Source organism: Mirounga leonina, unplaced genomic scaffold, assembly GCF_011800145.1.
Source record: "Mirounga leonina isolate KUSES-001 unplaced genomic scaffold, KU_Mleo_1.0 Mir_115, whole genome shotgun sequence".
Classification (NCBI taxonomy): Eukaryota; Metazoa; Chordata; class Mammalia; order Carnivora; family Phocidae; genus Mirounga; species Mirounga leonina.
In genome coordinates this window covers 74,319,607-74,332,833 of record NW_023270268.1, presented here as the reverse complement: position 1 = coordinate 74,332,833, position 13,227 = coordinate 74,319,607, and the positions used below count along the sequence as shown (strand labels likewise).

General features: G+C 47.8%; 1 protein-coding gene and 1 pseudogene across 1 annotated transcript; both read right to left on the bottom strand.

Moving 5' to 3' along the window:
- Nucleotides 1-1,029: 1,029 nt before the first annotated feature.
- LOC118006888 lies at nucleotides 1,030-2,042 on the bottom strand (annotated as a pseudogene).
- A 1,374-nt stretch (nucleotides 2,043-3,416) lies between these two features.
- EIF2B5 (eukaryotic translation initiation factor 2B subunit epsilon) lies at nucleotides 3,417-11,961 on the bottom strand. Its single transcript, XM_034999701.1, has 16 exons — nucleotides 11,703-11,961; nucleotides 10,548-10,672; nucleotides 9,520-9,705; nucleotides 9,249-9,426; nucleotides 8,881-8,961; nucleotides 8,586-8,663; nucleotides 8,004-8,316; nucleotides 6,805-6,950; nucleotides 6,439-6,580; nucleotides 6,215-6,316; nucleotides 5,930-6,037; nucleotides 5,653-5,743; nucleotides 5,228-5,351; nucleotides 4,526-4,651; nucleotides 4,000-4,110; nucleotides 3,417-3,846 (listed from the first exon to the last, which is right to left on the bottom strand). Exons 1-16 carry the CDS (start codon nucleotides 11,904-11,906, stop codon nucleotides 3,787-3,789), a joined length of 2,175 nt encoding a protein of 724 aa, XP_034855592.1. The 5' UTR covers nucleotides 11,907-11,961; the 3' UTR covers nucleotides 3,417-3,786.
- Between the last annotated feature and the right edge of the window lie 1,266 nt (nucleotides 11,962-13,227).

The following is a 13,227-nucleotide window of genomic DNA, read 5'->3' as shown; positions in this document are numbered from 1 at the left end:
TTTCACTGTAGGGTGATCAAGTGGGGGTGATGATGGCTTTTTGTTTTGAGGAAACAAAAAATATAAGTATTTAAAGGCTTTCTTTTTTCCCCGTTTTTCAGTTTGTTTTTGCCTGGTATGTGCTGATATTCAGAGCCCTCATATACTTTCACTTAATCCCTCATTTCCAATCTAGCCCCTCCCCCCACCCCCATGTCTGCTCTTGAGTCCAGAGGCTCCAGTACCTCTTCCCTAAGGTTCTGAAATTTCATTCATTCTACTGGGCACTCATAAGCTCTGTCAGTCTGAAAACTCAAGACCTTTGGATTTAGGAAAACTTCATAAATATTTCTTTGATAATTTCCTCCCACCATTTCTCCAGAGACTAAATCTCCCACTTCTCGCAAGATTAGCAGGGCTAATCACCTGGCTAAATTGGATGAGGTAGAGACCTGGGAGGCCTTTTCTTATATAGATCTTTGATTCCTCTCCACCCCACCCTGTTAGCAACAAATCCTTATCCCCTCTGCTGCGCCTTTTCTGGGTCTAAAAGGGCACATTGGGTTTGCTTTTTGTTAAAAACCACCTCAGCAGACAGAACCCATCTCATTCTGCTCTGTTCAACTTTCACTCTTTCATTTATTTTTCATTTTTCAAAATGTCAGTGTCTCTCATGCATTGTGATCACCTCAGGTTTTTCTTACTGAGTTATGGGACTTTTTTGAAGAATTCCTTTAGCATTTAAATGGGGTTTGGGAAAAAGTAAAAAACCCATGTGTTGGGGCACCTGGGTGGCTCAGTTGGTTAAGCGACTGCCTTCGGCTCAGGTCATGATCCTGGGGTCCCAGGATCGAGTCCCACATCGGGCTCCCTGCTCAGTAGGGAGTCTGCTTCTCCCTCTGACCCTCCTCCCTCTCATGCTCTCTGTCTCTCATTCTCTCTCTCGCAAATAAATAAAAAAAAATCTTTAAAAAAAAAAAACACCCACGTGTTTAATGTGCCATATTTAAATGGAAACCCTTTGCTTTGTTTTTTTTTTTTTTTCTTGATTAAACATATTTATTTACAGCATGCCTGACTCTGTGACAAGCAGGCTTGAGCCCTGGTCATTCTGGCTCTAAAGGGCAGTGTGTTCTGCAGACAGGTGCCTGCCACTCTACCTCTTTAACTCCACCTGTGTGTATACCTTGGTGATATCATGGTATCTGCCTTCAGGGGGCTGGTAGTTGGAGATTGGTGGCGTGTAATCTGGCCCTTCGCTTTCAAAGGGGAACAGATTGGGGTCCCGCTTGGTGGCCTCCACATGTAGCTCTGGGGACAGGAGTTGCAGCTCCTGCAGAGCTTCCTGCTGGGACTCAAGCATGGACCTGATGGCATCCCTCTCCTTCTCATGCTTTTGATGCTTGTACAGAGACCACTTCTTCAGGAGCAGAGCTCTCTGCTCACTCTCAAAGGAAAGCACCATGTGAGGCTGCTGTCTTGCTTTATCCAAGAGCCTCACAGGTGTAATAAAATCTTCGATGGGAATTAGCTCCTGGCTAGCTTTCTCCAGTCGTCTGATCCTCTTTTTCCAAACGGTCCTTTACTGCTTGGTCTTTTTTAGGATCTACCTTTTTCTTCTTTCACAGAGGTTCTGCTCTCATGGGAATGAGCCCCCAGAAGGACAAAAATGAAGCTCGCTGGTGGGTGTCTCTAATCTGTGTCTGCCATGTTCCCAGAAGCCAACTCCGAGAGCACAGAGCGTGAGCAGAAACTCCCAGCGCCGCGAAGGCCATGGCCCCTCTGGCAGTCGACCCGACCCGCTGCTTTCGGGCACGCGCCCCTTCGCCCCTTCGTGGTCCAGCCCGCAGTGCTCCTCTCAAAGGTCCAGCCTTCCCGTCGTTCCGCGTTCCCCACCCTTTGCTTTGCTTTTAAAGTCCCCTTCTACCCCTTTCTACTTTTAGGCCACTCAGGTGTCACAATCCTGTAAGCCTTCCCTAATTACTAAATCGGGTGCCTGGGTGGCTCAGTTGGTTAAGCGACTGCCTTCGGCTCAGGTCATGATCCTGGAGTCCCTGGATCAAGTCCCGCATTGGGCTCCCTGCTCAGCGGGGAGTCTGCTTCTCCCTCTGACCCTCCCCCCTCTCATGTGCTCTCTCTCAAAGAAATAAATAAAATCTTTAAAAAAAAAAAGCCTTCCCTAATTACTCTACTGGAAGGAATCTCTTCCTTCTATAAAGTTCTTTGGTCACCCTCTGATCCCTGCCACCCATTAGGTACAAATCAGAGGTGCCCTATAAGTTATTTGTATTTAACTGCTCCTAGTAGTCCATGCCATAACCTTTATATGCCCTCTAGGCACTAGGTCCTGTATCTGAAAAGCAAAAACTGAGATTTACTGAATAAGAAAAGTAAATTAAGCTCCTGTGTTTTCCTCTTTAGAAATACTCAGTAATGCCCCTCACATCCGAGTACAAATCAGTATCATTTTCCTTAGCTTACTCCTTTCTACCCAAATAAAATGAACATTGGCAACCATTTTATCTGTGATGTTCAGGAGGGCCACTCATTACCAGTAACATTTGCCATGGTTTAAGTGTCAATAGGGTAAAGGTTTTAGGACGACAACAAAGAGCTAAAAAAGATGAGACAGAAGGGCATGTCTCATAGTTGAAGTTAAAGGAGACTATATAGCAAAATGGCAAACTCCAGCATGGCTCTATCAATGACCAGTTATGGGACATCTCTGAACGTTAGGCTCCTCATCTGAAAATGGGGATAAGACCTACATCATCTACTGTGAAGTTTAGTTAAACACATGAAAAGTATTTAGCAAAATGCTTATCATACAGTAAACACTCTCTCAATATTAGGGGAAAGCCCATTTCATAGGATCTTCCTCTGTTCTTAGGATACCCATTGCTGCCTTGGGGTTATATTTGCCTCTGGAGGCAATTTCCCTTCACTGAGACACTGAATATGCTGAAACGGAAAGAATTCTTGATTATGAGATTCAAGTCTTTGGCTCTACCCCTCTTAAGAGTCTTGAGACCTTAAGCAAACTTCCTTATCTTGAAGATGTTGAATATCCCAGCTTCCCTGGTAGTAGTACTGGGCCAACTGGACAAAGCATGTGAGGGACTGGCAGTTGGTTAATGGACTTTACATAGCTTGGATCATCACCCCTGGCAGGAAAGTGTTTGGACTAGGGCTCTATGGAAACAGGCTCAGGCACACCACTCCAGGACCACAAATTGGTCCACAGAGGCTGGAAAAGAATCTAAGCCTCTGACTACCCATGAGCAATGGTCAATTAGCAAGGCACCACAGTACCACCTAGTGGCTGTTAACACGCCACTTCTCCCTCTCCCCTAAGTGTTAGGGAAAAGCTGCCAGGTTCAGAACTCTTTGGTCACCTACACCAAGAGCTGATCAGTCAGAATTGGAGAGAAACCAAATACACCCCTCTCTCTCTTTTTTAATATTAACAAATACAAGCAGCAGAAAGGGCCAGCTGCTCTCTGCTGTTCCCTGAGAAAGCCAGAGCACAAAAGTGTTCCCCTGGGCTTCCTCTAACTGCAGGGCCTGCTTTGCTCCTCCTTGGGCAGAGCTCTGTTCCAGCCCAACTTCCCTTTTCCCAACTCTGCGGTCAGGATGGGAGGCACGTGGTTGCTGGCGGTGGGAAGAATACTGTAGTTCCAGCGTCTGCTCCTTTAAGTCTCTGCTTGGATGGCGGTCACTCATCCTTCTGCAACTAGCTTCTCATTTGCTCTGGCCCAGAAGCCAGGAGGGCTATCAACCACACCCACAGAAGCAGGCAGTGCAACTTCAGTCATCTTCTGATGACTCCTCTTCTGCTTCTTTTAGCCACTGGATGAACCTCTGCAGCTGTAAGGAAGCAGAGTGGAGAGCTACTGAGGGAGGGGCATATAAACATCTTTAACAGCCACAGAGTCCCAGGGACCAATCACTCTGGAGTCTGTGGCCAAGAGCCAGGGGACCAGAGAACCACCGTGGTGACAGGAGGGCGGCCTGACTCACCTGTTGGTTCTTGCGCAATTGCTGGCCCTTGTCAGTCACATCCTTTTGGCTGAACCAGCTCAGGATTGTTTCCTCAGCCAGGATCTCCAGCTGGTAGAAAGCCATGAGTACCTGCACAAGGCCAAAAGGAGAGCTCTCAGGGACCTTGCAGAGTCCAGCAAGATATAATAGATAACAAAGGAAGAGGAGGCAAGATCTTAGCACCTCTCTCTACCAGACTGTCAGCTTCCTTTAAAACACCAAGCAGTTGCTTTTAAAAGAGACAAAAATGAGCTTTTCACTCTGCTACTGGGACAGGTATAATTTCTGGAACTAGTGCTGGGTCGCCAGGATAATCCCCAAATGGTTGCCTTACTAGCCTGGCTCCCAGCTGTACTATCCCAGCAATCAGCACAATAATAGGGGTGGAACGGTGCTATTAATCAAATCCTATACTGGATTCATGTCGGCCTGTTTTGTGTCTCCATGGAGGTAGCCAAAGACCTGTTTCCAAGCAAATCCAGGACTTGGGCGAGGTGGTATTCACCTTGGCCATGGAAGTACTAAGAGCTTCATGCTCCAGGAAGAAGTCCTCAATGGCTGCCAATGCTTCCAAATGATCAGCTGCACGCTTTATGTAGTTCCTAAAAACAGGGCTCCAGGACTTGAGCAGCTATGGAAGAAAGGAGAAGGGAGCAAGGAGCTGCAATATATTCCTAAGCATGCACCTATACCCGGATAGCAAAGAAAGTCAATACTGAAAACATGGGACTTTCAGGATATGAGAAAACAAGAGGGAGATGATACAGGCCTGAGGAATCATGTCAACCCTGGCAGTCAGGGCTGGCAAAAAAGAAAAGATTTCCCAGGGAAAGTGAAAGGGGGTCAGATGCTATAGGCTGCCTCAAAATACCTATTACCAGCCTAAAGGATCTCATTCTGGGTCAAATCATTTCAGTCAGAGAATATAAAAGTCCAGGTCTATTCTGGGCATACCTTTGGGGTCTAGTATGGTCTGAATCCTGGAGTCTCAAAGAGCACTCAGTATTGAACCTAACTTGACTTCTCTGGACCAGCCAAGTTTGCTCTAGTACCCAATCTGCATCCAAAGGCAAGGAGAAAGGAACCACAAGTAACACATATTCCACAATAAGACCTTCTACTCCCTATTTCCTTTAAAGTGAAACATGGCAAGGACGTGGATATGCCTCCACCCAGTCCCTTGTACCCAGCCCCGATCTTTGCTCACGGGAAGCAGCAGGGCACCGTAACGGTTTGGGTCCAGCAGGGAATCCGTTTGTTGCAGGGGGAACTCCAGGACCACGTGGCTCAGTACCTGCATCACCTCTTTTAGGCTTATGTTGTAGGCATACCTGTGGGGAGATGGAGGTGACACCAGGGTCTTCACTGGCCCTTTTAGCCTGCTGTAGGATTATGACTTTGGCAGGACACTGGGGGAAAAGTCGGCTGGAACCACATGCAAGAGGAGGGCTTTGGCAGGGGAAAGTCTGTGCTGAGGCTGGAACCTAATGCTCTCCTTGCTCCTAATGCTACTGGTATTGTCCATTTGGGATGCTGAGGGAATCAGTTCCTATTTGGGAAAGGAATAGGAGAGAACCTCTACCTGCCTGGGATTACCCGGAGGAGAGAAGAAAGAGGGAGGGCTGGTCTTACTTGAGAGAGTTGATCTCTAGGACTAGATTGTCACAAGAAATGTTCTCTTCCTTGCCCCGCTGTAGTGTTCCCAGGACTTCATTCTGGAACACTGAAATCAGAGCACGAGTAAGTTCATGAACCAGTAACACTCCAGAATGCTTTAAGTTCTCTAGTCCTGACTTTATACCAAACCCTTCTGGGAGAAACACAAGTCTTTGGCTAGTTGATCCAGACAAAGAACAAACTCGGCGGTTTTCTTCTTTTGTCCCAGCACACTGCTCCCCTGGCCAATCACCTTTGATGTCATCCATCTGTGGGGAGCCTGCTCGGCTATCTAGCTCCTCGGAATCCACACTCTGCTCACTTTCAGTTTCACTCTCTTCTTCCACGTTGATCGTGAGTCCTGAGAACCCATAAGGGTGAGAAAAAAGAAAAGTAAGAGCTGTTGACAAAGAGGAATATATCTGCCCTATCTGAATGTATAAAGTAATGAACGAGAAGGCGGATTCTGAAGTGTTCACTTTTCATCAGAATATTCTGACCTGGGAAGGGGGGGTGACAGGAATAAGGCCTCGCTCACCCCACAGATTCTGCCGTAGTTCCTCTTCGTCCTCCACATTTATGTCTGCAGCTCTCCAGAGGTAGCCCTGGCCAGCAACTCCGACTTCTGCTGGATTGTAACCTGGAAAAGGCAGTGATCTTTAGTGAACGCATAGGAGAAGCACAATCCCTCCAGGAAGAAACACTGGTTTTCCCATGGGGCAGAGAGACACACAGATGCCCCACACCTAATTAGCCTCACACCTTTCAGCTTCACTTTCTCCTTTTCTTGGTTAGCCCCAGAATCGTCACTGAACTGGCCATCATCCTCATCTTCCTCTGCATCTGGAGGGTACAAAGAGATCACCGAGCCCTCAGGCAGCGTGATGTTTGGGCCCACCACCACCTAGCGGACACAAAAAGAGTGGGTGACACAGCTTCATTAGTGTGTTGGGGAAAGGTACATCCTGACAACGAGAGTGATTTTTACTAAGCTAACTAGAAGACAAATGAATCCACTGGATTTGGACTCTCAATTCAGGCTGGATCATGGGTGGACATAAGGCCCCTCTGGCTCAGCATGACCACCACTCAGTTTGGGGTCTTTGTGCAGTATGGAGCAGGTCTCACCTGGGAAGTGAGGACACAGCGTGGCTTCAGTGTAACTTGTTCCTTGACTTCAGCATTGTCACAGAGCAGAGACTGATGGATCTGTGCTCCAGCAGCCACTCGGACACCCCGCCACAGGTAGGCCTGGTCCAGCACCACGTTATCACCTGGCTCAGAACAGGAAGTACTCCTGGTGACTCAGGGTTCCAGACCAGGGCCATTCCTGGAGGATAGGGCTGACTGATACCAGCATGGTTCCCATCCAGCTCTGATACTCCACCCCCAATTCACCAGAATCACCCTCTCCCCCTCTACACTCCAGCCCGAGGATAGAACAGTGCTTAGCATGACCATCCTCCACCAGGTTTACAACAATCACAGACTATATACCGGACTTAAGAACCTGAGAACCTTCAAGATATCTGGGGACCCCTTTGAACTCAAGAACCTTATTAGAATCATATCCACATCTAGAAGCAGAACTAAAATTTCCCATCTCTTCTTGTACACTTTAATTAATTTTTTTAAAGACTTTATTTTTAAGTAATCTCTACAGCCAACGTGGGCTCAAATGCACAACCCCAACATCAAGAGTTGCATGCTCTACCAACCAAGCCAGCCAGGCACCCCTCTTCTTGTACATTTTATAATTAGAATCTTATTGTTCTTTTAAAGGACAGTTCCATTAGAAGCATCCCATTCCTACAACCAAAGTGAGTTACCAAGAGGCCAACCAGGCAGTTATGGTTGAGTAAAAAGAACACTGGACTTAGAATACTTAGATTCAAGTCCTAGCACTACCTCTCATTACCTATGACCCTGAGGGAGACAAACTCTTTGAACCTGTTTGCTTGGCTATAAACTGGAGATAAATAATACCTACTTCACAAGGTTTTTGTGAGGATAAATGAAACAATGTATGCCAAAGCCCTTTGTAAACTGCAATGCACCAAACAGATGTTATTATTGCATGTTAATTATCCACTTGGTCCTGAATGTGAATAGGGTACTCTGGAATGTGAAGAGTCACCCAGTAAGAGGCTCACAGGCCACATATTAAAGGCCACAAATTTCACATCCCCATTCCCTCCTTTATTAAGGTAGCCACTCTAGTTCCTTATTCTCAGGGACTTATCCCTTTGTATCCTTCTCTACATGCCCCCCATCACCCCAGGTTCCTGCTCCTAGAATGACCATCCTGACTTCCCCACTGTGCTCACCAATGTGGCAGCCGGGGCCAATGACACTGTTGGTGATAAAGCAATTGCTGCCAATGACAGTGCCAGAACCCAGAAGCACATTTTCCTCCAGGATGCTGCCATGGCCCAGGCTGACCTCAGGCCCTCGGTAAATGTTATGCCGGGAATGAGTGCAGCTCTGGGTTGTGTTGTCAGTGAAGTTCGCCTCTGGGGTGAGAGGGTAGACCCATCGGCGGATGACATCAGCGCAGACTGCCGCATACATGTGCAGGTTGGAGACCCGGGCACCATATTCCCTAGTTGTCACGTGCATGTGGATCTGGTTTCCTAGGATCTGAATGGGAAGAAGGAAAGGGAGGTAGCCCAAGCAAGTAAGAGAGGAAGAACACACCCAGGTACAACTCTTTTTAACCTTAAGTTCCCCTCTGCCCCTCAATGTCATAGCCAAATGGCTAAAATTTTTCTTTGTGTCTGATTCCCTCTCTCCTGCAGCTCTTTTCCTTCATCCTAAGGCTCCATAAAACACAAAAGGGGACCAAAAGTTATCATCAGCATGGGATAATATCATAGTCCTCTTCTAAAGAGGCCCGGGAGCCTTCTTACCTCCTCATTCACTAACAGGCCTCGCACAAAGTCATCTCGAGTTTGGTAGTCAAAGTTGTCTGTAAAGAGTTGAGGCACCTGTGGGGGGGAAGTTGGGTGGGGCCAAGGTGAGTGCTATTCTCTGGAAACAAAAATAAGTCCCTACAGACCTATCAGACCCTATGATAGCTGGACAAGGGCCAGAATCCCAAAAAGGTTCCCAATGGGATATTGGAGTCAGGATGACAGCACCTATTTACTGTGGAACTCAGAGTTCTACTCTTTGGATGTGCAACCCTGGCCCTGAAAAGCTCACCTGAGGAGAGCAGATGCTGATATGACAGTCCAGTAAATCATAGCGAATCTCTACTCCATCTCCATTGCCCTGGAACAAACTCTGTGGGGAGAAGGTATAGGACTTCATTTAAAAAAAAAAAAAAGATTTTATTTATTTATTTGAGAGAGAGAGCGCGCGCACAGGGGGAGGAGCAGAGGGAGAAGTAGGCTCCCCGCCGAGCAGGGAGCCTGATGTGGTGCTCAATCCCAGGACCCTGAGATCATGACCTAAGCTGAAGGCAGACGCTTAACTGACTGAGCCACCCAGGCGCCTGGTATAAGGACTTTAACCTGTCTCCTGCTGAAGCCTGTCACTCTCCCACCTCAAGGACCCAGATACCCACACACCAGCGGAAAAGAAAACCGTCGAAGGCCTTGGGTCTTCTGGAAATGGAGAATCCGGTTTGTGGCACTATCCATAGCCACTACCACATTGTCCTCATGGCAACGAGTTGGGTGGCTAGGGGACGACTCTTTGAAGATCATTGTCATCACAGATACATTTTTTTCTAGCTTCCGCCTCAATCTATAAAGTATAGGAGGGAGAGAGCAGCAAAACAGCAGTCTTAGGGCTCTGCTGGTCACACACCCTTTGTCCCTACCATCTTCCCATCCTGACCTGTGTTCTTCCAGGGCTCTGGTAATATTGATGTTTGAGACGACGTCCCCATACACCAGAAGGAAGTCAGAGCGCACCAAGGCCTTGGCATCAACATCACGGAGAACATCCCCCAGTGATCGATATAATTCTGATGTAATTATTCGAACCACATTGAGGGATGTAGGGCGGCACCACTTGGATTTCCTAAAGGAAGGGGATGAGGAGAATGAGCAAATCAAGCATAAAGATCATGTAGAGCTTCCCTATTTTTCTCATCCATTCAACATTCACACCCCTTCTCTATGGCTTTTTGGGGTTCCTGCCAGCATCCTCTACTTCAAAGAGATTTATGAACTGTAATTAATGTTTTCAGCATCCTGTGTCACCAGTCTTGTTTTATGGCTTAGAGAAACATGGTTATTTCTTCTCCATACCCTGACACCTATCCCCCAACACGGATTTGAATTCAAAATCCTGCTGAGATTTAGAGTATACAAAATATCCTGGGAACACACTTTTCATGCCACTTCTCTCCATCAAAGTCCAAACCAAACTTAGGAACTGTCTAAAGGACACCATGCTAATATCCTAGTCTTTATTCCCTGAACTTCCATAAATCCTGAGATTCACTCTTTTTCAAGAAGATTTCATCAAACATTTGTTAATTAACAGTGTTTACTATGTACTTTTACGAAGCTAGGCACTGGGAATACAAAGATGAGAAAGAGCTCAATATTTAGAAGCTCAGTGGAAAAACAAAGATGTTAGTCTTGCAACTTGCATACCGGAGCCATTAGATAAAAACAAAACCTACGGGACAAAACTTTGTAAGTGAGATCCAGAAAAAATCCAAATGCTATTCTTTAATCTTCGTTACAACTTTAGCTGCTCACCTCCTGATAAGTGAAGAGAAAGCCCTTAGTTCTTATGATGGAATCCAAATAGACATATTTTTCCCCTCACAATTTCCCCTTATTTAGTTATAACCATCCTAAGGGAAGTGGAAAAAATGGTGAAACATGGAAAGAAAAGTTGCAGAGCCTTACAGTAAATGTTCCTTGATTTGGGCAGCCTTCCAGCAACAAAAGACAAAGGTTTCCTGTACACCTGTGGCAGTCAGAAATTCCAGAGTGTAGTCAATTAGTGCCACATTGGCCAGGGGCAAGAGGACCTGGAAGGTAGAAGATGAAAAAAGTCTGAAGTCTTGAATCCACGAAGGGCCTCTAGGTACTATTCTTTCCTCCACTTAAGCACAATTTTCACTTCCCTACCAGTGTTTCCAAACACCATCGTTTTACTTTATCTTCTCAAGTGAAAAGTAATCAGGCCCCTGCCTTTGATGTTCATGGCATCCTCTAAGCATAAGAATCTACGGTGAGAATCTAATAGTAAGCATGGAATCTGCTTGCTTAGCACCGGACATAGCTGCTACAGAACAGCAGGCCACCTTGGCAAAGGAAAATACTAAAAATCAATCATATCTCCAGAAACTTAAGTAATGATAAGTCAATTTCCCCCATAAAATTTCCTTCCTTGATACCTTTCTAAGGGGAGTCAGAGACTGGCCACCCCAATCACTTGTCCCAAATGAACTACCTTTAGGTTTTTTGGGAGGAGTGGGGAGTTAGGATTTTTCCTGAACTGAATGCAGCTCCCTGTCTTTGACTTAACTGGGGACCGCTGAGTGACCCAGCAATCCCTAAAACTAACTCGGTCCAATTCCCCAGTATCTAGACAATACTGGGTCTGCTGGCAACCAGCCACTAAACCTGCTCTGTCCTCCTTTTGACAGATGGCACCAGCTGTCATTAAAACCTGGAAAGAAAAAAAGCACACCCTCCAAGATTCAAGACGGCTGTTACTATGGGATTAGACTGTTAACAGTCTGCTTTTTTTTTTTTTAGGTATATGACCACCCTTTTGCAGGCGAAAGGAAGTGTTATTCCCATTCACCCAAGGATCTTTTTCCACTGCACAGTTAAAGGCATTACAGCCTCCGTCTGAAGCACTGAATCCCCATGTAAAGGCTTCTCATAAGCACTGCTTCTACATTTAACCCTCTGCACGCCTTCCAAACCTCGGGTGGCCAGGACTACGAGTGCCCATCTGCCAGAGCACGCCTCACTAGGCAGCCGAAAGGATAACCTGCCCTAGCCCGGCCACCTTCGGGCCCTCTGGCTGCTCCCGCGCGCGGCCCTCACCCGAGGCTGGTCCTTGGAGATAGGGAAGAAGCGGCGATTGAAGCTATCTGCCACCAGAACTGCTTGCAGGGGTGGCGGCGGTTCCTCCTCGGTCCCTTTGGCTCCCCCGCCGCCGCCGCCGCCGCCGCCGCCGCCGCCTCCCGGCCCAGGGCCGCTTCGCTTGTTGGCCCGATTAGCCACCGCACCAGGCGCAGTCGCCGCCATCTTCTTCCCTCACGGCCACCACTTCCGCACGGAAACGGACACCGCTCGCAGTAGGGGACAAAAAGGACCCAGCGCTCGAAACGCGATGGACTAAAGGGGAAGGAGGGAGGAGACGGGGGGAGAGCAGTGCGCAGGCGTGTCCCCTCGGCGCGGGCACCGGCGGAGGTGTGAGCTGGGAGGAGCAAACCGTGCGCCGCGGGCTGGCTCGGCGGGTTGAGGCGCGGGGTGGGGTGGAGTCCAATGGACCACAGACTCGAATTGCAGGTACAGTAGGCCTTCATTTGTACGCGAGCAAGCCGAGATTCTTGAGGGATGGTAGGACTTGGGGTCTCTGCGAGGGAGCCAGATCCATTCGGAGTATGTAATCTTCCTTTGCCCGGAGCATGTTAACAACTGTAGTCCTCCATCTACATTCTAGTCACGTAAATGTGACCCGGCACCTTGGGGAGCTCGGAACCCATTCAGACATCCCCTTCCCCCAGGGGACTCACAGTCTACCTCAATACAGAACGTGATATAGTAGGGAGAGTAGTAATTCTGTTGAGCGTTGATGGTGGCCAGGGGACGATACAAACATTAAGTCATTTAATTCTTCACACATTTCTGCGAGAACGTCTTATTCATTCGTTGGTTTCTTGAACTCTCAGAGGGGTGAACTTCCCCCAGCTACTAAGTGGAAGAACTGGTATTGGAACCGAATCTGTCCCACTTCATAGTTCCAGTCTTTCTGCCAAGTTAAGCGGGGATAAAAGTTACTGTGTTGTGATTTCTTCATTTCTTCGTTCGTTCGGCCTATCAGCATTTATTGAAACCCTACTCTGTCTTAGAGTGGAGTTGGGGTGACCAGAGAGTTGAGGGGGGACTGGAGTGAAGCCTTGGAGGCGGAAGGAACTGCGAGCACAGAGGCGCAAAGCCGTAGGCTCGGGAGATGTGGGAGGGTTGGGGAAGAAGGCGGTGGCTGCGGGGAGAAAACCAGGCCTGCTGAGGAGCCAGACTCGGTGGGACTCGGTGGAAGCGAGGCAACGCAGCTCGGGCGGCATTTGTAGGTCAGGAGCTTTCCAGCAAGGCACCGCGCGCGCCCTTTCTGCCCAGAACTGCCCGAATTCCACGATCCGCTTATCCTGCAAAGTTTCTGCAAACGTTTCCACCCATGCCCGCCTTGCTTGTTGGGATTTGAGGTTCAGAAGGCTTAGATTTGTTGTTTCCACGTGGGACCAGGGAGATCTTTCATTTCTTCTCCATACTAGTGAATGAGAGCGCTGGGCAAACACCATTTCCTAAGGATTTTGGAAAATTTAGCCTGGAGAAGGAAAGAGAAGGC

Bases quoted from the DNA above. Each gene is read 5' to 3' on its own strand.
- EIF2B5 (XM_034999701.1), bottom strand. From the start codon at position 11,906: ATGGCGGCGACTGCGCCTGGTGCGGTGGCTAATCGGGCCAACAAGCGA. The intron at 10,673-11,702 runs GTGAGGGCCGCG...TCTACCTTCCAG, and splicing joins TCTCCAAGGACCAGCCTCGG to GTCCTCTTGCCCCTGGCCAA. The intron at 6,317-6,438 runs GTGTGAGGCTAA...TGCCTTTTCCAG, and splicing joins GGAGAAAGTGAAGCTGAAAG to GTTACAATCCAGCAGAAGTC.